The 23,416-nt window shown below is 40.7% G+C and overlaps 1 protein-coding gene across 15 annotated transcripts in view; it reads left to right on the top strand.

Moving 5' to 3' along the window:
• Positions 1 to 23,416, top strand: part of ARID1B (AT-rich interaction domain 1B) — a 434,368-nt gene that overhangs the window by 302,524 nt on the left and 108,428 nt on the right. For all 15 annotated transcript variants that reach the window (XM_016956518.4, XM_016956522.4, XM_016956514.4 and 12 more), the window contains one exon: positions 6,144 to 6,387. In XM_016956518.4, coding sequence (XP_016812007.3) covers positions 6,144 to 6,387 — 244 coding nt within the window. The remainder of the gene's footprint in view (positions 1 to 6,143; positions 6,388 to 23,416) is intronic.

Below are 23,416 nucleotides of genomic sequence, written 5' to 3' on the forward strand. Positions count from 1 at the left end.
CTTCAAAAGAGCTTGAAAACTGAGACTATTTTAGGAACCCCTTGAGGCTTGTGCAGTGGGGAAGAAAGATCCCTTTTATGATGCATATTTCATACTTGCATTGTAATACCTCTTCTAAGTTTAGGATGGCAACACGTTCCATATCAGGAGTTTTAACCCAAGGACCTTTGAGAACAGCTTTTATTTTAGATGCTGATTTTTAAATACCAAAGAAAATGTAACCATTACAATGATATTTATCTAAAATGGTATGCCTAACTCAGAATGTTGCTTTTGTAAAGTGTCAATTTAGCTGATTATCCTACAAATGTCCCCCTTAAAATTAGAGTTACCCATAATGGAATCTTTGCCTGAGAAATAACACAAACGTATCAGGTGAAAGTCATGTCACCCAAAAGTAGTTCTTGGCCACCCCTCTTAAAGTGAATTTTGGCTCATTAGTTTTTCTTGTGTTATCTCTGGCTTTTGATACGGATTTTTGGAGCTTAGAGCTATTTTTAAATTAACATCAACCTTTTTTTTCCAGCTGACCTCGTACATCTTAAGGGTGTGTACTGTACATACTGTCACATAATAAGAAAATAAATACATATTTGGACATGATTAAATAAAAAGCGACACATGTATAACTTGGAAAGAGGATGCTCTTAAGGCCTAACAATTAGTGCCTGGAAGGATTTTTTTTTTCCAGGGATTCTGTTTTTCTGGTGCCTTTGCTTTATTTTTTAATGTGGTCTAAGATAGGAAGTCTGAGCTTTTAACTCATTTGCTGTCTAGACAAATGAAAGCATCAGGGACTTTGGTAGGTATCTGGACATAAACACTATTACAACACAGGTTAATGCAAGAAAAAGCCTTTAAACATCATGGAAATTAAACAGACACTGTGTATGTGTCTGTCAAATTATTGACTCAATTCTCATATCAATTTCAAGGTGTATTCATATCACGTGACCAAAAATGATAGTTGCAAAATAAGGGTGGAAGATGTGAAGTAATTTTGCAGTGTCTTTCTAAAGAACCAAGAATCTAATGACACTGGATACTTGACATCCAGGATGTTAATTAGAAACAGAGGGCTGATAATTCATTGCTAAGTTTTAATAGCTAAGTCAATAGTTTTCAGTAGAGCATTTATGGTAAATATTTAGAAATATTTGCATGTGCTGGATTACTTTCTATAGTGTTTGCAGCTGTATTTTTCTGTAGAGCTTATAAATTTAGTGATATTTACCGATGAACAATCATATCCATTTTGTCTTTAGCACCGCACTTGGCACAAGAGGTCACTACCCTTAAGAAGGTGAGGGTGTAGTTGAAGAGAGAAAAAGAAAAAGAAAAAGTACACGGTTTTATTTCATTTTAATATTCTAAAAAGGAGAAGAGACACTACTTCTGCTTTTTAAGATAATTAAGAGACTTTTTTTGAAGACCACTGAACTGGCGTTTCAACCTGTGCTTTAAACCCATGGGAAGTCACCGTGAGAAATCATTAACTGTATCCTATTAAAATCCTTAAACAAGAGACCTGAACTGGTCTCATTGATTGAAATATCTTCTCTATTTCTGATTCAGTGTTTATCCTCATGCTCTCCTGGGGCACTTCTGAGCAAGAGATGCCCAAATGTGTGCAGTGCTTGGCAGCTTTCTGTGAGTGGCTGATCTAATACCATCAGCTAATTGTATTGAGAACCATAGCTTAGAGTATTTTCATTTGCTTTTTAAAAAACCCACTTATTTAATTAAGCAAGGGAGTAAAATTTTCTGACTTATTCCCAGTTCTCTGAGAAAGTAAAGCCACCAGTATTGACTGAATTTATCCTTTGGTGAGCTAACTTACGCTAAATTGAATACCATCAAAACCAAATATGTCTTTTGATGTGTAGCAAGTCGTCATGTAGTAATGTAAAATATTTTTAGGGAGGATCATGTACACTCTGTAGGCATGAGAGAGTCTTTATACTTAATATCTATTTCAATTATCTGCAGATTTTAAAAAATCCTTCCCATGCATCTTCTTTGTGGGATGTCCCATCTTTATTCCTTCTGACGCTGCCCTCCCTGAGCCTGCCCCAACATAGAGAATCTGAACATATTCATGCTGCATGTTAATTTGTGAATGTTTCTCTTGTCAAAGTCTGATAAGATTGTTATTGCTTTGGGTGGCATTTCATTCTAAGCACAGTGAAATCTCTTGTACTTGTCACTAGGGTTAGAATGAAAATTTTACATGGGCAGAGAGACAGTGGAAGGATGATGGTTACAGAGGGAGAGTCATTGCAGGAAACTGTCATTTAAATTAAGTTTTAAAGTTAAACAGCTTCATGATTTTGGTTTTTGAAGGCAGGGATTTTAAAAAATTAATCATCGATAGTAGAAGTTAAGTTATTTTTGGTGTGCCAGAAAGTAATCAGTATTCCGAGTGATGTCAGATACTGAAAACCCAACTTAATAGCAAGATTTCACCAAATCACATGATGATAGCAAAATAGTGATTTTACTATGCTTGAGAGCCCATGAAGTCATTGCCTTGCCAATCACCCCATCACAAAAAGAGGACTGATTTAAGGAATGCCATGGGGCAGGAGGACTCTCCTAGCCCCTTAAAAGAGACTGCCTGCAATTACCACACCTGCCAGCTTTCCAGCAAGATAAATGGAAGCACTGTAGCTTGAAGGTGCCTTGGGTAGAATGAGATGCAGTAAGGTCTCTCTGTTCTTTACAGGCATCATAGATCTGATAGTACTTATAAAAGAAGAATAGAGTTGGTGCCCTGCTGACTAAATTGTCCTCTAGAGGAGTATTAGTTACAGAGCTTCTTTGTTAACTAGGCTGAATACTTAAACCACTGTTGAACTTCTTTTATTAGCATGTTTTAAGATAGCTCTACATACAGATACCCTAACAATCTGCAGGGTGGGAATATTTCTGTATAATTTACATATAAAAGTTGCGTGAGTGTGTAACAGTAATATAATAATTATATCTTTTTATTACTCTTCTGTTACACTGAGGTCTAGTCAGCACTGAAATTCTGATGACACATGAACATGAAGAAAGCCACTGTTTTTATATTTTTCTCTTGATACTTCCTTGATCAGCTTGTTGAATAACCGAAATGTTTTTGATGCCTTTGCAACCTGAGTAAAGCCCTCTTAATGCCCATCCGTGTCACTTTTTAAACCATAATATGGAATTTTAAGGGAGAATGGGGATGAAACTTGTAGGTTGTGCAGAGAATTACAAGAACTTCCAAGTAAAATTTCAGATTTTATGATGAGAGATTTGCATAAAATTATTTAACTACAATAGATGATTTTTCAAAAATTAAATCTGATTTGTCCTTTCTATGTTTAACTTCATATATAGTATGGGATTTTATATCTTGTTATCTACCAGATTTTTTTTTCTTTAGAGAAACATGAAAAGCATATTTCCTGCCTGATGGCTGTTCTCTGACTGCCACTTGTTTATTGGTCATTGCCGTGTGGTGGGTACTGTCGGGGCCTGGATATGGAGGCCATCACCCATCCTGGGTTTTTATGATCCCTTCAAAAAGAGTAAGATTATATGGAGTTGTCACTCAGTATTTTTCAGGGGGATGTAGTAATGGAGTAAGTTCCTGTTCCTGTTAAAGTTTGTACCAGTCATGATGTATGGTAAAGTTATGGTGCATTTCAGCTGAGGCCTGTCCTAATTCCTGTTTTTCCCCCAAGGAATAGGCAAAGGCAGTAGAGATGGTGTGAGTACACGTGGTTCTTTAAATCAGGGGTCAGCAAGCTTTTTCCGTTAAGGGCCAGAGAGTAAACATTTTCAACTTTGCAGCCCCCGTGGTCTCTGTCAAGACTTCTGTTGTTGAGTCCAGTAATCCAGTTAAATATAAAGTTTCACCAGCTGAATATGTACAAAACCATGCATCTCACGTGCCCTTACATTTCTGCTAATCATAAGGATTAGCATAAATGTTTATATACCTTTGAATTCTAACAATCGGATTGAATTTACTTAATTTTATTTTGGATTTTTTCTGGGACTGCATCTCACTGTGTCACCTAGGCTGGAGTGCAGTGGCTGCTCACAGGTACACTTGTAGCTCACTGTAGCCTTGAACTCCTGGGCTCAAGCACTGCTCCTGCCTCAGCTTCCCGAGTAGCTGGGACCACAGGCTGTGCCATCACTCCAGGCTTCTGTTTTGGAGATTTGATGAACTTTTTCTAGGGGTGCTATCTTCAGTCTGCTCTGTTGCTGTTCTGTTGTTTCCCATAAGCACAGTCATTGGACATTGAAGATTTTGTGGAATGAAGACGTTTTCTGTTTTACTTAGAAAGATATTCTTCTTAGCAGAAGACATTTTGTTTTTCTATAGCATTTCTCTTTTTGATTAGGTTCTGTCAGGTATACTTTATAATATGATTTTTAAAGAGAAGTTAATTATATGCTATAACAGATGCTTACCAGATAAACTAAACTATCCAGGGTACTAGGATCCTAATCCTGAGTTTGCTTTGTGACGTTTCAGGAAACCCTGAAGAGCTATAACCAGCTCTGATTTCCCTTGCTTGTTTTTGTACTTTCTGGTCGAGGTTTACTCTTAGAATCTTAGCATTTTCCTCTGCCAGATTCTAAAGCCCTATTCTCAGAAGTCCCAGTTGCAAGCAGTGAGGTAAAATTTAACATTGATACAATTTAGAGGGTGGAGATCTATTAGGATTGAATATGCTGTGTAAACAGTAGCATAACCAGATATTTCTGACTCCACTCTATAGTATGTAGTCTTCAGTTATCAGGACAAGTATCTTTTATGCTGTAACTCAGCCTTGAGAACTCATTGGCACATTGCTCGGTCAGTGATCTGGGAGTCCAGTCATTGCAACGGGGATGCACTGAGCACCTGCTGATGGGGGCCTCCATGGGAGCCATGGGGGGCACACCAGTGATGCAGGCTGAAGTAAAGGCTTTGTCTGCGTCCTCTTCTGCTGAGGGAGCGGAAGACAGTTTCTTCTTCCTCCTCTCTCATCTTCCCCTTTTCGTCTTTAGCACCTACAGTCTGTCCTCAGTAACATAACCTTCAACAGTAATTTGGACTCTCTGAGCTTCCATTGTTTTGTATCTGTATCAATGGGGATTTTAATCACTGCCTCAGAGAGTATGGTGATAAAATATAGATGGCATTGACAGTGAAAAATTGGTATTAAAAAGTAAGATATAACATTAGGACCCATTTCTGCCAACATATTAACTTCGAACACATTTATTTTCACAATATCATATATAAATACACACATTACTATTTTCTTTTAATGGCACTTTATTGTAAGAATTTCTCGGCCAGGTACAGTGGCTCATGCCAGTAATCCCAGCACTTTGGGAGGCTGCGGCAGGCAGATTGCCTGAGGTCAGGAGTTCGAGACCAGCCTGGCCAACATGATGAAACCCCGTCTCTATTAAAAATACAAAAATTAGCCAGGTGTGGTGGCAGGTGCCTGTAATCCCAGCTACTAAGGGAGGCTGAGGCAGGAGAATCGCTTGAACCCAGGATGCGGAGCTTGCAGTGAGCCGAGATCGCGCCATTACACTCCAGCCTGGGCGACAAGAGTGAGACTTCATCACCCCCCAAAAAAAAAAAAAAAAAAAAAAACTTTCTCATCACAAAGTTTGGTGAAAACTGTGACTGCTATTACATTACAATATCCTAGTTTGAAATTCACGTAGTCCACCAATGTCAAATTCTGAAAAAAAGGACTCAAAGCCTGTAGTTTTTTACTTTATGAAGTAATCATTTAAGAACCAGCATTCCATTCCTATGGTAAGTCACCAGGCAGAGTGCTGTCTGTGTTGTGTGGCATTTTGAACAGGTCTAATGGACTCGGTGCTGACAGCTGAAGGGCAAACTGTATGGGGATGGTTTTATCAAAGAGAAGTACAACTTTACTCATTTTTTAGGAGAGAGGCAAGATCTTATTGGCTCAACTTACAAATGACCTCATTAAAATCTAATAAAAAGTGGCCATGCTTTTTTATTTTGGGTGTTACCCAGAAAACCTTCATCTCTGAAGGGGACGTCATTATGATTTTCAAGTCGTCTTTTGATGAGATATTCATCCAAACGTGTCACTCTATAAATACATCTTTTCCTTTCTTAGGATCTGTCTGGCTCCATTGATGACCTCCCCACGGGAACGGAAGCAACTTTGAGCTCAGCAGTCAGTGCATCCGGGTCCACGAGCAGCCAAGGGGATCAGAGCAACCCGGCGCAGTCGCCTTTCTCCCCACATGCGTCCCCTCATCTCTCCAGCATCCCGGGGGGCCCATCTCCCTCTCCTGTTGGCTCTCCTGTAGGAAGCAACCAGTCTCGATCTGGCCCAATCTCTCCTGCGAGTATCCCAGGTATTTACTTTCCTGACAATTATTATTTTACTTTGTGATAAAGAGAGATCTCATGTTCATCAACAGCAACTCACATTACTTTACTATTTAAAACCTAGTGGCCACATATTAAGAGTATAACTGAATTCTCACCAAGGCATACGAGAGTCCCAGTTCCTAAAGATATTCAACAGGTGATCATAACTACCCCTTTAATAAAATGACCAATTACTTCGTTAATTTCAATTTGCGTATTTACCTTAACTTATGCCAGAAACGGTATTATTTATCCTCTTAGCATATGTTTTGTAATGATTCTCTTACATCAGATCTTCTGTTGATGAGTGCCACTAAAGTGGGATTGTTGATGAGGATTGGCCTTATTTTTTAGTGGTTCTATTCAATACTTGCCACAGCATTTATTTTCTAAAACATTTCTACGGTCTATACTTATCAGTGTCTGATCACATGCAGGCACTGGTCAAGGCGGAGCATGGTCGAGGCGTTCTTACTGATACAAACTCGTGCCTTCTCTTGGACACAAGGAGCCCATGTTCTGGTTAACTCTGTGTTCAGTTATTTCACTTGTCATGCATCGCCTCTATCTTCTCCCTTTATTATGTTCTCGAGGTTATTTATTTGGTTATTCATTTGTCAGTTACTTCATCCTCATCCAGCTTTCTTATATCAAACTTCATCCATTCAAGTCTACCGTACAACTAGCTTTCCTTTATCACCAAACCAGATAATTCATTCTATCCTTCCAAAATCATGGGCGTTAGTTTTGGTGCTTTTTAACATTTCACCTCTTTTATATTAAAAAAAAAAAACTGTATTGTGGAATGTTTAGAATATTACACATATATATCTCTAAATAAAAGAACATACATAGCACACTAATTATGAAACATCAACTATCAAATAAACATTCATGAATTCACCATCCGGTTTAAGAATTAGAGTATCATAATGCCATTGTATCTACCTGTATATTTCTTCCTTATCCCAAGCTCTATACCTCTTCCTCACTTCAAATATCCTTTTAATCTTTTTAAAAATATTGTTCTTTTGGTTTTTAGGTTTTTTTCTAAGAATTTTATTACAAACATTCCTAGAGTATATATTGGTTTATTAAGTTTTTAGCTTTATGGAAATGTATTATATTTGGAATGACTATAATTTATCATCCAATATGAGACACTTTTGTGCATGCAAAGGGCTACTATTAACAATTACAGTAGGATAGCGGCATAAGCCAGAAGGTCTTGGGCAGGTTAGATAATATGGTCAACCCACTCGTAGTGTAGGCTAAAATTTGCTTTTTTTAACTAAACGTTAACGTTTCTAAGATTCATCTATAATTTGGTATAGGTATACGCTCAGTGCATTTTGATTAAAGCATTTCGATGTTATCTTTCTTTCAAAGATATATGTTTGTCCTCATAGTGTTTGTAATAACCTGGACTTATCTGCTGCTTTTAACTTTTTAATGCTATGAATACTCTGTAGTCTAGAGTTTTTAAGACAGTTTTTGGTGTTGAGATGGTTTGTGAGATGTCACCTACCTAAATGTTGGAAAGTTATATGTAAAATATTGCGTTACTCAAAGAGCTTACTCTTTCATTCTAAATTGAGTCAAAAGGACTTTTTCTAAAAACCTAAGTGAAAACTTTCTTGAGGTATAAAGATATAATGGTTTTAAATTTTAAATTCCTGACATGAGTAGTTAACCATCTGAAGACTTTCCACATGTCTGTCCTTTCAAATGGGGATTTCTAAACTTGTATATTCATTGTTTGGATTTGATGCAATACAGAACATAAAACCCAACAGAAAAGCTCACTTCGGGCATGTGATCCTGGGTATCAGGTGTTACATTATATAGTATTTTACAGAGGAAGTAGCTCAGCAAATTTAACTGGCCTCAGAGTCTGTGGTTCAGTTGGTTTGCACAGGGTAAAAGCTGGTGAGTGGGTTATACACCATCTCAAAGGATGCCCATTCTTCGCAGTGACTGCAGATGCGTGCGGGCGGAGAGCACAAGGACCTCACTACCATTTCTCCCTGCTAACTCCTAGAAAGCTTTCCACTTTCTTGGATACGTTATTTAAAATGTATAGTTTGTTTTTTAAACTTGTGTCAGAAACACTAACCACCATATTGCTTCACTGTACTATTCCAAGTCAGCTCCTCTGTAGCCGACCTCTATATGGTGCTTGGTAAAGCTATTCAATGAAATTTAGTACCGGGAAGAAATTAGGCAGCAAAAGCTCCACCTTTTTTTTTTGGTGGCATATTCTTCAAGTAAATTCTTAACTGTCTTTGCTAAATGCGAAGCTACATGGGGTTAGATTATATAAATATGACAAATAGAACATTTCTTAGTATATTCGCCATGGAGTAACCTCTTAAAAAATCTGATAAGCAATTTTGGCATTTATTCACCTTTCTCCCAAGTGGAATTACAAACATTTGAACTTGATGGACTTTCATAATTATCTGATACTAGCCATATAACCTTGAAGAAGCTTCTAAGCCTTTCTGTGCCTCAGTTTCTGCATCTGTAAAGATGATAACCCCACCTCATGGGGGAAATGCAAAGATTAAATGTGTCACTGCACGTGAGACAGGTACATGCGGAGCACTCAGTGCTTGTTGATTCTTACGATGTTACGTTCACCATTATGGATATTATTCAAACTGAGACTGTCTGTGACAATTACTGTTCAGAGTTGTACAGTTGATTTAGGCAGTAAGTCTTCTGGTTCTTAATCCAGTGGTGTTTTTGTGCAATTCAGAAGACGTGTATGTTGTTCCCAGTGATGACTTGGTGTGTTTGCTGAGGTAGTTCAGTAGGACTGCTAGAGCTAGCCATGAAAGCATAATATATTTTCACAGAGTTGAGCTCAGTTTTCTTCTAGAAAAAAAAAAAAAGTCCACATTCCTCTTGGAGGTTGAGCCTGAGAAGGTTAAGAGGAAGACCGGAAAACGAGAGAGAAATGACTGTACCCCAGAGATTAACAGAATTTCTACTGTTGTCTCTACACGTGAAAATTTTAGCTGAACACTTAGCCCCTGCTTCTCTCAGATCATAGGCAAACATTTATGCTAGACCGCCTGCCTGCCACACAGAAAAGTTAACAATAGATGCAGTATAAAATCCTGGATTATTTTCCCTCTTTTTGCCTGTGTGGAGGCCACATCAGCTAACTGTGAGCAGCACTTCCTGCCCAGTGGCCCCTGCCAGGGCTGCTGTAAACACTTCAACAGGTGCTCATTGCACAGGGTCTGAGTGGTGAATGGGAGTTGACATCTACCTGCCCTCTTGTGGGAAGGGGCACCATTTTCTCATTCATACAGAGGAGCCAGGTTACCCTCAGTAACCTTGTCCTAGACCTTGGGGGAGTAGTCCATGGCTTGAGTCCAGGTATTACCCATTTCTCTTCTCTCTGTTCCCACAGCTAAGCCGAGGGGCACTCAAGTGTCAATTTTTGATAACAGTTCATCAAACATTTTATATGCAGCTATTTTAATGGAATTTACTCAAAGCTCATGACAGGTTTTTTTTGGGGAAAAAAAATGATTGTCTTCTATTTCCATTTCCCTCCACCTAGGCACCCTGTCCTTTCGAAGTTTTTAAATCATTTCCCTAAGATTCATATCCTTATTCTCTGAGAAGTATTAAATATATTAAGTTATCCAACGTGCATTATGTTATATATTTGTGTGATCTTGGTCATAGGTAATAAAACCACATTTTGGAGATGATCATAAAGTTGGTCTTTGCTTTTTGTTTTATATTTACTTTCACCTAAATGCAAATACACCTTCCTTTAGAGAATAATGAGGCCCATCTCCCTCCTCCTTTTCCCATCTCTAATCCTTATATTTAAATGGTGTGTATCTATACATCAGATCCCAAGCTCATATGCAGTCCACCTTCATTTTGTTCTGAGTCTGCCAGTGAACCATACATGCCATGTAGAGACGACATGCTCTCCCAGGCGTGATACTCAAACTGTCAAGCTATCTGTTAGGAATTTCCCTTTATTTTTCTATATGTAGTCTTTTGTTTTCTTCCTGTCCCCTTCCTTCCTCTTACTCCCAGCACCAACTTGTGTTTGGCCTCTCTTCTCTCCTGTTGCCTCCTGCCATATCTCATCACCTCCTCTCCATGTCTCACAGACTGGCTCTTTCAATCATTGTCTCTCCAACAAGTCATTGTAAAATGTGCAGCTGTTATGTAGCTGATGGCTGGGATGACGTAAAGCCAAATGTTGCAGGGGATTCTTCCTGATGTTGCTTTCCTAGGATGTGTTGAAAAAGAACAATCATTTTTCTCCATCTCTACCCTGGTAAATGTAATTGACAGCTAATGAGAAGTATCACAGAGGTAGATAAACGAAGCCCAGTAAAGCATCCCAAATGGCTGATTCTGTTTCTTGCCTGTTAAACTGTTCCTCCACCCACTGCAGATTTGCCCTCCTATCTTGCTGCCTCACAAACATTGTGAGTGTCATGGGAACCACTACTGTGATACACTGGTACAACACTGCCCCGCCACATCCCTAACTCAGCTGGGCTTTTCCTCCTGCATTCTTTGGAGAAGCAGAATGGAGATTTTTTATGTTAGGTAGCCACATGGATTCTCTCCCTTTGTTTGCACATTCCTGGGCTCCAGCTTTGCAGCTCTCTATAGTTAGAAGGTAAAGAATTCAGGCTTGCTTGTTGACTCTAAACAAGCGTTTGAGAACGGAAACACAAACGCTATACTCTCCCTCCAGTGCCATCACAAATTTTCTTGTTTTTTACCTATTCTCTCTCCTCTTCATACTGATGTATTTATATTTAGAGACAGAAATGAAATAGCTCCATCTTTGTAATTGGCAATGTGTATTCATATACTATACATTTAAATTAAGTAGATGTAATGTCAGGTACAGTTAATTCTGAAATGTGTGATGTTAGACATGATGCTGATATTCTAGTAAATGACCCCATCACATTGCACTTACACTGCTTCTTGGGTTATATCCTAGCGTTTTTCACTTTGGCGTAAGGAGGGCTGCTGTGTTTTGGATGTGTATTGAACAGGTCTTGGGTCTTACGCTGGGCCTGATTGCCCCTAATGCATGGTGGAAGCTGACTCAGCACGGCATCTGAATGCACCGCTGTTGCCAGAAGATTCTGCGGATGTTAATTTCACTTGTCTTGCCTCCAGAGCCAGCCATTCCAGTTTACTAACAAAGCAAAAATGTAAATAAGCCAAACTTAAAAAATTTTTTTATTTTATTGGCCAGAGGCTTTTGTCAGCTTTTCCTCCATGTGCTGTAAGCAGCGGCAGCGTTTAAATATTGAGAAGAGGGAGCTCACCATGGGGGTGAGGAATGGACAGGCAGGTGTTAACTGTTCATAGCCTGGCTACTTTTGTTTATAAAACTAAGCTCATCTGTTTTATTAATGAAGATCTAAGGATAGTAACTGAAAATTCCTGAATAGATTTTTCCGCATTCTTTTTTTGGCATTAGGCATTTGGTATTTGTACTAAGTCCAGTGTAAGTAGAGTTAACTCACTTTGATCTGGCAGCAGAAGGCCACTGATCATAATAGATTAGGGTCAAAAACACAAAATTAGGTCTTCACGCTAGCACATAATGAGTAGCTGTTTGTTTCATGGCTATTGTTCTTCTTGCCTGGTATTAGGTAAGACTAATCAAAGGCAACATCATCCTAGCTATCATAGACAGAAACAAAATAGAGTTGCATCAAATATGAAAGTAGAACCGCTTTTCTTTTCACATTTCGTGCTTCGCTGTTTGAGGCGCTCACCTGCCGCCTGGCCTCTCGGCAGACTACCTGCTGGCTGGCTGGGCATGAGGGATGGGTCAGGGCGGCTTCAGAGCTGAGACTGTGAAGCCAGGAGGCACAGGTCAGAAGGAATCTCACTCACATTGCAGGAGCCACCTTCACTGCTCCCATCTTTTTCTACTGATACCTCCCCTCCCCTTCTCCCTCTCCAGCCAGCTGCGCTTCACCCCACTCCAGTGATCACCTCTGCACATGTGCCTCCCGCCTGGGGTAGCCGCCTCCCACCTGGGGTAGCCTCTTCCAGGAGCCCCTCCACAGTGCACAGCATGTGGCACCTGCTAATGTGAACTCATACCCAGTGAATAACTTCAGTCTCTGTCCTTTGAAAAGGATCACAGGTGTGACGAGCCTGAAGAAATCGCTTGGTCAGAGCTCGTCCTACGCCACAAAGCACCAGTTCCTTTATAGTGGAGCCTAATTCTCTGCAGCTTTATCATGGCCATTCCTAGAGGGCGAGAGATGCATCCAGCATACCAACCAGCCATAATGAATCTGTGCCCCTCAGGAAAATCTCAGACAAAAAGCATGAGTTCTAGAAAGGGTGGCACGTATTGGATTAAATATGGAAAAGAACTGTTTGGCAGCACTGGGGTATATTTAGAGCTCTTCTGTGTGAGTGCTCACCCCGTCCCACCCTTCAGCAAGTGAGAGCTAAGTAGATTTCTCTACCAGCCGATATAGCTGCAGATACAAACAAGAAGATATTCTGGTCAAAAAACTAATTTTCTTGCTTAATTTGACATTCAAACAAGCAGAATCTGGAAGGATGCTATAATGGGAAAGAGAAAAATGAATCTCAGTTAGGAGTTAGTCATAGTCCAGAGTGAACAGGAAGGATTCCAGTGAGAGGAAATGATAGCTCCTGGTCTAATTTGTCAAGATTAGTACCTATCAGATGAACAATTGAGGATGCAAACCAATGTCTCTCTTTCATTTAACCCATTTCTCCTGGAGTTTTAGATCTCTTAGGGCTCAAGCCCATCCTAAGTAAATAAACTTTCTACTTTTTAATTTGGCCTTAATAAAACTCAGGGTAAAAAGCATGAGTTTATTTCTATATGTAAATGGTTCTTAGCCAGTGTCCTTTCGTGATAACATTAGCAGTAGACCCTCTAAAATGGCATTTCTTGTACTGACAGAAATTTTTTATTTGAAAGTCTGCATAATCATCTTACCTAATAATCTTATTTTTAAATATCTATCGAATGTTCCTTTTTGGCTTCACTGGAGGTGGAAATCCTGCAACAGCTTGTTGCAAGGAAGATGCATGCTGCTTATTGGCAAGCCGAGGAGGAAAAAAAAAATTAACACAAAATGCCATTGATATATCCATGTTTTTAATCTGTGGCAGCACAGAAAACCAATTCAGCAGTTCTACAAACCAAAGAGAACTTAAGCCAGTATTTTTTTCCCTGACAAAGTAAAATATTTGGATGTTATACAAAACTATTTCCATTCCCTTCCAAATGCTGCTTAGCAATAGTTAAGAAAGCAAATTGTATATTTTGTCTTTTTGAGAGACGGGGTTGCATCTCTGTATGGTTTAGTTATTGGTAGTGTGATACAGAACCTCCCACTTTAAGATAACAGCTTTAAAATTCAGGCCAAGATCCTGATTATGGAAACTCAGCAAGTCCATGGGTCATGAATATTCTCAGCGCTGTTTCTAGAGGACAGATTCCCCATTGCTGTCTGGTGGCCAAGGCCTTGCGTTTGAAGAACTGCCTCAGTGTTCTGAGCTACTCTTCTCCTTCAGAGGTCACTCCACACCCCAAGTCAGGTATTCTGATGGGTGGGGAATGAGTATTCTTTTCTTCAAAAGCACAAATCTTTTCAATCTTTCATTCCAGCAAACTTCAAATTAAGCCTTTTCTCCTCTTCTTTCTCCCACATTTAGAAATAAGAAAACAATAGAAATTTATCAAAATACAAATTCCCACTTGGTTTCGCTCCTCTCTTAATTAAAAAAAGTTGGGCAACTCAGTTTAAATTATCCTGTCAATTTCCGTTCCCTTTCTCTATTCTTCTGCGTATGAAAACACAAGAAAGCCTGTGTCACCAAGGCAATATTATGTGCCTTTTTCTTGCTCTGCAATCTCAGCAGTGACTCATGTGTTTTCATGGTGGGTCTAATGGTCTACTCCCACTTCTCCATTATTTTTTTGCATTGTTCGCTGGAGAAGCACTTCAGACACCTCGTTCTGTTTGTTTTCACTCTTGAGCTGAGTAGGCTGTCCCTGCTCTGAACCTCTGCTCAGCTGAGTGTCACTGCGTCTGGATTCTGTGTGTGCTGCCTCTGTGGAAATGCTGTTGGCATTGACCCGCTGCCTTCTCCCTTCGCTGAGAATGAAGATTCAGAATGGAGGGGTACAAAAGCTTTTATGAACTAATTTTAGCCTAGAAGTAAAAAGTTTCAAAAATCACTTGAGTACATTTTGGAAAATGGTGGGAAAATGAATAGTACTTAGAGTCAAGATGCTCCTAAAGTTGATTTCACAAACTTCTGGTATATCACCATGTTTCCTAAAAGAGAATAAGTAACAATTGTGGAAGGAACAAAACCATTTTATAGAGAGTGTTAGGTTTATTTCCCAGTCTTCTGATAACCCTGGAGCCAGGATTATTATGATGTGTTGATTGATTATAGCCGTTAAGACTCTTACTGATCAGTTTCATCACTTATTCTCAATTCACACACTTGCACCTTTGATTTCTCTTCCATAACAGGGTGATATGGGTTGCCATTGACTAATGAAGAACAGAATTGGTTTCGGCATGAGACAAACGGAATGCCTTCACTAATCCTAAAATGCATTAATCTTTCATAATCCACATCTGCATGTTTATAAATGATATAACTAGGAATTGTTAATGTTGATATTCTCCCTTCCAAACAGAAAGTGACATGGGAGTTTGTACTTGCAAACTGCATTAAATGCATAAAGCTGAATGCCAAGAGTGTGACCTTGCTGAGGATGCCAAATATATTACTTCATTTGATGGTTTTAGAAAAGTAGCATGTTGCACTTTGAGTGTTGGATATACCAGGTGATATCCTGTGGAAAGCCAACTATCCTAATTGCTCTGTTTCCTTCCTGCCTTATTTTATCATTCTATTCTGTCATTAATTCAGCAAAGCACTGAGTGTGTATTATGCTGCAGGCGTAGTAAGTGGGGTAGAGGCGCTGAACATAAACTGCAAAGGGTCCTGTCCTCGTGAAACTTAAAGTCTAGTGGGAAAGACAGGAAATACGTAAATAACTACATACTTTATTGTCAGGTAGTCAAGGAAAAAAATCAGGTTACTTCTTTAGATAGCAGTGGCTAGTTAGGGCAGGTGTCTCTCTTAGAAGCTGATATTTGAACAAGAGAAGTGAAAGAAGGGCAGGGGCAAGCCATGTGAGCATCTGGGAAAGAAGATCCAGGCAGAGAACGGAGCAAACTCAAAGGCCCTGCGTTAGTATTGTGCTTAGTGTGCTGGGCGGCGACCACCAGGAAATCAGTGTAGCCACAGCATAGTGGTCACGGGCAATGGAGCAGAATGTGTGGGCAGTTAGGTGAGAGAGGAGCTAACGACTTTGTAGGTTATGATTATGATTTAGGAGGTTTTTTTTATTACTTCTTTTTGAGAAGGAGTCTCACTCTGTCTTCCAGGCTAGAGTGCAGTGGCACGATCTCCACTCACTACAACCTCTACCTCCCAGGTTCAGGCAATTCTCCTACCTCAGCCTCCCGAGTAGCTGGGACTATAGGCACATGTCACCACGCTTGGCTAATTTTTATATTTTTAGTAGAGATGGGGTTTCGCCATGTTGGCCAGGCTGGTCTCGAACTCCTGACCTCTCGAAATCCGCCCACGTTAGCCTCCCAAAGTGCTAGGATTACAGGCGTGAGCCACTGCGCCTGGCCGATTTAGGAGTTTAAGCGTGATGTGATCCCTCTGGAAGGTTGGGAAGGCAGGGAATAGCATAATCCTGTTTAGGTTTTAGGAGGCTCACTGTGGCTGCTAAGTGGACAGTATACTGTAGGGGAAGGTGGGAGCAGAGACACCGGAGGCTCCTGCAGTAACCACGCGGAGTGTTGATGGCCGCTTGGATGTGCACATAGCGGGAGTAGTGGCAGAAGGAGTTTGGCCGAAGGAATTGGTAAATGATGGTTCTGTACAGAAGACAGAGGAACACGTCTTTGAAGGGGAATCGAGAGTTTGGTTTTAAACATATGTATTTGAGGTTCCTACTGGGCATCCTAAGGGAGGTTTTGAATAGGAGGTTGGATAAGATCTGGACTCAGGAAGTATTTTGGTGGGAAAAATGAGTGTGTGAGGCTTTAGGGTTCAGGATGAGGTCCCCTGGGCACCCAGCCTGCCTCAGCATCACTTGGAGGGCTTGTGATTCAGTAGTTGTGGGATGGAGCCCGAGAGTTTGCATTTCCAATAATTTCTAGTTCTGCTGAAGCTGCTGGTCTGGGAAGTACTGGCCTAGGGAGTGAGTGAAGGTCAGCGCTCCTCAGCACTCGCCACACAGCATGCCTGGGAAAGGACCGGTGCTGGCCCAGCCCTGGAGATGCTGAGCTAATCGGTCTGACGCGGGGTATTCCGTCAGTACTTTCTTAAAGCTCTCCAGGTGGTTATTATGCACAGCCAAGGCTGAGAATCACTGCGAGAAGAATTCTGAGGAAACCCTGGGGTACCCAAAAAGGTAGAGACTGTGAAAAAGAAATGGAAGAAGAAATGTTTCTAGAATATGGAAGAGAGCACCCGTGTCCAAGACAACTTAGCACTTCCCCAGTGCTCCATGGGCGTGGCTGAGAAGGAGGCCTGTCTTCCCAGTTAGGAGCACATACATTTCTCACAGGAAAGTTGAGGGATGATTAGCTCATGTGTTAAGGGCGGCATAGTCCTGAGGTTTTTTTTCCTGATCTTTCTAGAACTAGATTTGGTTCAGTTGAAAGTAATGTCACAGAAAAAATTCTTGTGCAAAAATACTGTTGTATTCTCAAGTCCAATTCAGTTAGCAGCAGACTTCCTTATTTCCACAATTGTTACTTGAAGTTCATTTCACATGAAATCCAAGAATCATGTTATTTTAATTCTACTTGAAAAAAGGCAAAAAAAAGTATCACATTTTAAGAGAACCGAACCTCAGTGGATATATATTTTTGCTGCTTGTTCGTTTTTCATGTGGCCTCAGTGCCTTTTCTTAGAAGCAGATGGAGGAACTAGTTGAGAATTCCCTGTTTCTATACCACTGACCATGATTTTGCGTCAGATCTTTGTCCCTCGAGCTGCATTAAAGAATAATGTGATTTATCCTTTCCGCCTGGAACATCCATCCCACTCTTCATGCAGCCCAGCAAACTCCTACTTACCCTTCAAGACCCCGCTAAAGGATCTTTCCCTTCACGAAGTCCTTGCTGACCCCTGCAGCCCCGGAGTTCAGCTCTCCCTCAGGGCTGCCCCAGCTGCCTGAGCCCCTGGCGGGCTGAGAGCCTCTTTCTTCTTTTTGTCCCCAGTGCCAAGAACAGTGCCTGGCAAGTAGCACTATTCAGTAAACATGGGCCAAATTAAAGAACTCACAGTTCTCTTAGAAAAATGGGAATTCAAAAGAAGAGAGTTCTGAAATTGGTGACTTATAACCTTTCTCCTGTGGGCTTGGAGCCGTCTTTCTGCCTTTGCATTTCACCCGCCATGGGATCATTCTTTTCCCCTCCCTCCTGAAAGCGACTCCACTGTGACAGATACCTTTCACAAGTGTGCTTGCCGAATATTTAGTCCAATCTGAAAGAAGTAATGGAGAGTACTTGAGGTCGTGCTCGAGAACCTTCCTCTCCACATTGCCACAGTCAGAGGCTCTGTGGCCTGCACAGCCCTCCTTGTCCCCTGGCACTCAGCATGGAGAGCTTAGCCGTGCCCAGGCTGGCACTGCCTCTGGCAGAGTTTACTCCCGAGCTGCGGGTCCCTGAGGGTGCCCACTGCCACCCGCCTGGGCCTCCCAGTTCTAGCCTCGTGCTGGAGAGGTCTGCTCTCCCCCCAGCAACCTCACAAGCCCAGCACTGTTAAAAAGGAGTCTGGTTATTGATTAATCCGGGTTTCATTGTGCAACTCTATATCTCTTGAAAAAGCACTTATTTAAACACCCAAATGTATTAATATGTCATGGTGTGAATTGTGATAGTGAAGCAAGGTAAGCAGGTGCTGGTTTCCTTCAAATATACATTGTGAAGTGTTGATTTGTCCCCCTTAGATCCTGGAGATTTCACTCAGGAGCCTGGGGTTTCTTGTTTGTTTGTTTTTTAAGTTTTTCAGAATAGTAAGTGGTTTCAGCTGTCTCGTTCTTTACTTTTAAAAGTATGAGTTTTATGCCAAGGGTTTAAAAATCTTAAGTTTTATCATGAAAACAAGCTGTCATCAGTTAGTATAATCACAAATGCGATGAAATTTTAAACTCTGTAAGAAAAAGCATATTATTTTAGTACATAAATTGACACTTAATTCTATATCTAAATGGAGAATTTATAGAAACCATGCCACCTATAGTACCAGTGTTTTATCTGTTGGTCTCAACTTTATACATTCTGTGTTATTTCCCTCAAATTCCAATATTTAATTCCCAAACCCTGTATTTTTCCCTCCCTCTTCTCACATCCAGACGCAGCATAAAGATGCCCATTGATTGACCACGTGTGCCACCTTTTGGTCTGGAAAACACGGTCCCTCGTACCTGCAGGGCACAGCAAGCGCTCACGTGCTATATTCTCTTTTAGGTGCAAAATGACTCCAAGGGAGTGAGCATCCGCATGTGGCACTTTTCATAGCCAACCACCCATGTTTACAGGCAGAGTTGTCACGAAGCGTTGGAACCCAGAATGAGAAATTTGTGACAAGAGAGGGTGGAGGCGAGTGAAACTTTGATTAAAGGAAAGTGCCTTGGCTTTAAAAAGGCCTGTCTCTATCCGGCAGCATAGAGCAGTGATCAAGTGGAAGAAAGGGAGCAGGCAGGCGCCTCAGCTAATCTTTCTCCTGGGGGCCCAGGTGGACAAATTGGCAACCCTGTTCACAGCTTTTTTTCTTCTCCCCTTTGTATCATAAGAACTGCTAATCGGATCCATGCTGCTGCAACTGTGGTTAGTTATTAGCAGAATAAAAGCAGATTTCTTCAAAAGAACGGGTGGGGGAAACGACTATACAAAATTGCAAGGTTGTTAGAATCCTAAATGCACAGCAGTCGATTTTTCCCCTTATTCTGAATTAGACGATGAATACAAGTCTTTCATCTGTCACTATACCCATTTCTTCAGAGGCAGCCAAATATTAAGCTTCTCAAACAAAAAAGGAATCTTAGAAAGAGGAAAAATATTGAGGAGGAATAAGAATGGGTGAGAGAAGGGAAGAATTAGGTTTTGTTTTTATTAATTTGCCCTGGTGAGAGAAATATAAACCATCCGCTCTATTTGGTGTTCTCCCCGCCGCCTCTTACCTTACATCAAAGCGAGGATTCGAGAGAATGGAGCTGGTGGCTGTTCAGCATTTTATGTCTGGTGTTCTGCCTGAGGAAAGTTCAGAACCTACCTCTTTTCTTACAGATAGCAGAGTGCTATGAATCCGGACTTCCTGGGGGAAGGCCGGGCTAGCGATGCCATACCCAAATGTGGAGAATAGACCTTTCCCTCCACAAGTGGGTTTTCACATGGCCCAGTAGACCTGGGAATTGTATGCCTGAGCTTTAAAGCTATTGCAAAGGGTGTGTTTTGATGAGAATGCCAGATTTTCAGCATGGTAGTTGATGTACTTCAGGACATCATGGACTTTCACAGGGGATGCCTCCCAGATCCTCAAGATTCCCAAAGTTAGAAGTGGTTCCTGCTTTCAACCAAATCACATTTTTGGTCATACTGCCTATTTACTATTCATGTCTTCACATCTGAAGTTAACTAAAGTTGAGAAGCTTTCCTTAAAGTTCCATCTTTTATTTAATGGCTGTTTTATCCACAAAGACACAGTTTTTATTCACCTCCCCAGAGTCGGTCCTGAGTGGAGTGGCAAGTGCAGTGGGACCCAGGCTGAGCTGTGCCAGCCGCCACCCTGAGAGTTGTGCCTCAGTCAAACCCAAAGCACGTGATATTCCCACACCTTTCAGGCCACTTAGCAGTCATCCAGACTAAAAATGTCTCATTTTAATGCGGAGAATCCTCTGTATGTAAATGTTTTATGACTCCAGTTTATTTTTTTATTTTTTTTGAGACGGAGTCTCGCTCTGTCACCCAGGCTGGGGTGCAGTGGCATGATCTCGGGTCGCTGCAGCTTCCGCCTCTCAGGTTTAAGCAATTCTCCTGACTCAGCCTCCCAAGTAGCAGGGATTACAGGTGCCCACCACCACGCATTTTTGTAGAGACAGGGTTTTACCATGTTGGCCAGGCTAGTCTCGAACTCCTGACCTCAAGCAATCTGCCTGCCTTGGCTTCCTGAAGTGCTGGGATTACAAGCGTGAGCCATTGCACTGGGCCAACTCCAGTTTATCTTTAATCAAAGCTGTGCTGACTTAAATAGTTAAGTCTAGAAGTCCGTGCATCACCATGTATCCTCTGACTTAACTTGTCCTTTGCCTTGCCAGAGACTTTTCAGTTTCTTTGCCCCAAGTTCTCTGTGGGAAGGTATCTCCCCAAAAGGGATCTCATGGGTATTAGTGATCAGACTATTAAACCACCTTGCAAGGGTCTGTCTTACCCTTGCACCTGTCACAGAGTTCTGAGGAGGACCCATGTGAAAAACATTATGTAGTTTTAGTATGTTTAATTAATAAAAGAAAAGTTCTGGTTTGAATCTGTGATAGCAGGCTGGGTGAGTAACGTTTTATAAGTTGGTCTTCAAGGGCTTTTATGAGGGCATAATTCACACAGACCACATCATACTCACTTCTGTTTTCTACCTGTTGGCTGATCGACCTTTGTAGCTAATCTATCTTCAAGCCTAGCAGTGAGGTTTAGAAAAAGACTTGGAACACTCAGACCACAGTAGGGAGGAGAGTTGAAAAGCTTAATCCAGCAGGTTTTTGACAGTGTATTAGTTTGTTTAGAATAAAGGTATACGGCCCTGTGAACGGTGCGTGGGAGCTGTCTTGTTCTCTCAAGTTCGGGAATTGGAAGTATTCTTCTTCCCTTCGTGGCTCGGGAGTATCCAAGTCAGATAGCCTCTGAAGTGCCCATTTATCTGTATTTTTAGGACCTAATGACACATGAATAGTCTGTAATATTTTGGATAAGGATTTAGGAAAGTCTAGCCCCGTTTTGAATGAACTTTCGAGCTGTATGACATGAAAAGGTTTATCTCTCAAAGCAGGGGCTTAACTCCTTCAAGGTGAGGACACCAAATTGCTGTCGTTCTGTGTTCTCAGTTGAAAGGTAGGGAAGAACATTACTTTCTGGTTTACACTGCTCTAATCTGAGATAGGATTTATTCACAATAAAGAATTGTGTTGACAGCCTGTTCACCAACATCTTCCCCACCCCTCTGCCCTGATACAGGACCTTTTGGTAAAGGGTGAGGTGATCTTATTAGAGACAGAGGCACACACACCCCATGCTGAACAATAGGAAGTGTTATAAGTTCACACCCACGCACTTCAGATAAACTGTTAACCGGAACCACTAAGCGGAAGCCCGAGCAGATTCTGTATTTCAGTAGTTTGCTTGGAGCATATCGAAGTTGCTGTCAGCCAGCCTGCTTCTTCATTCTGAGAATAAGTGGGATTTTTTTCCGTTCTTGAAGCAAGTGAAATAGAAAACACTGAACAGAAGGATGCTATGTCTAAATAACTTGTGGGTTTTCTAACTCATCTAAAGAAATGCCTGAGACTAGGACGTTTGTTGAATGTGAGGATTATCAAAAATGTATTTTTCATTTACACCATTAGGTATCATGCGGGTTTTTAAAGAAATGACCCATGAAATCCTTGTGCTGTGTTGCAGAGCTGTACCATCTTACCATACTCTAGCTTCTTACTAACTTAGATAAGATGTACAGTGATTTCCACAGATGCGGAGTCTACCATGCAACCAACCAATGCTGTCTCTTAACAAAATTATATTGTCATTTATCATGGTGGAAGGAAAGATCCTGACCAGTTCTTCATGTTTCAGAAATTAAAGGAGCAACTAAATACAACCCATAGTAAGAAGTTATAGTGTAATTACTAGTGGGTTTGGCAGAATATTAGAAATGTATCCTCCAGAAGATCGGTAAAGTCAGATGGTGGCAGGTGAGACCCGTATTCTACTTTAAAGATTTGAAAGAGAGCCGATTTCCATGAGGCTGTACTAGAATAAAGCAACCCAGTGTTTTAATTTTGGATGCAGCAGCAGAATTGCACAGTCAGTGGGAAGTACAAGATGAACACGATCATAGTAGTAATGTATCAGTATTTGGTTGCTACAATGTGTTCTTTTAATTTCTCACTAAAGTTAATGACACCACCAAGAATTCTTGACGAGTAGAAGAATTAATTCAATTGCTAATTGCTGAAAACCATGAACTATGTATTGATTTTGTAGCACCATCCCATGGGAGTAACTTGATCATGATAGAGTTATTTGCAAAGTGACTGGAAGCATTCCTCATTTCTTCTCAGAATTCAACAAGAACCACAACCAGTTTAATTCACATGGACCTAAGAATAGGTCTGTCTTACCCTTGCAGCTGTCACAGAGTTTATGAAGAGGACTCAAGTACTTGCCACTAAACACCTCATGATCTCCATGTATTGAGGATGATTGGCCAATAAAATTGTCCAAATTTCCATGGTTTAACATGTCTTTTCACATTAATTGTAAAAAGCCAATCTTCTTGAATTACTAATCAAAGAATATAATTTAGGACATTGCCCTCTATATAGTGAGTACTCTTTTTTTTTTTTAACCTCATTTGGCACATTCAAGCTATCTCTAATTTACCTGCGAACTTGTAAGACAAATAAATGTATATTCTAGACAGTGCTCTCTCTTTAGCTCCTTCTTTCTTCACTTTTGCCCAGAGTCAGCTAACATAGGAAAATTGGAAGGATGGAATGGATCTGAGGCACTAAAACCGAAATCAAGTAGTGTCTGTCATTCAGACTCCAGATTTGCTATCTTGACTAATCATGTCAATATTCCATCTCAGATAACTAAATCCATCTTAGGTTAGTTGGCT

Source organism: Pan troglodytes, chromosome 5, assembly GCF_028858775.2.
Source record: "Pan troglodytes isolate AG18354 chromosome 5, NHGRI_mPanTro3-v2.0_pri, whole genome shotgun sequence".
In the NCBI taxonomy this organism is placed as follows: Eukaryota; Metazoa; Chordata; class Mammalia; order Primates; family Hominidae; genus Pan; species Pan troglodytes.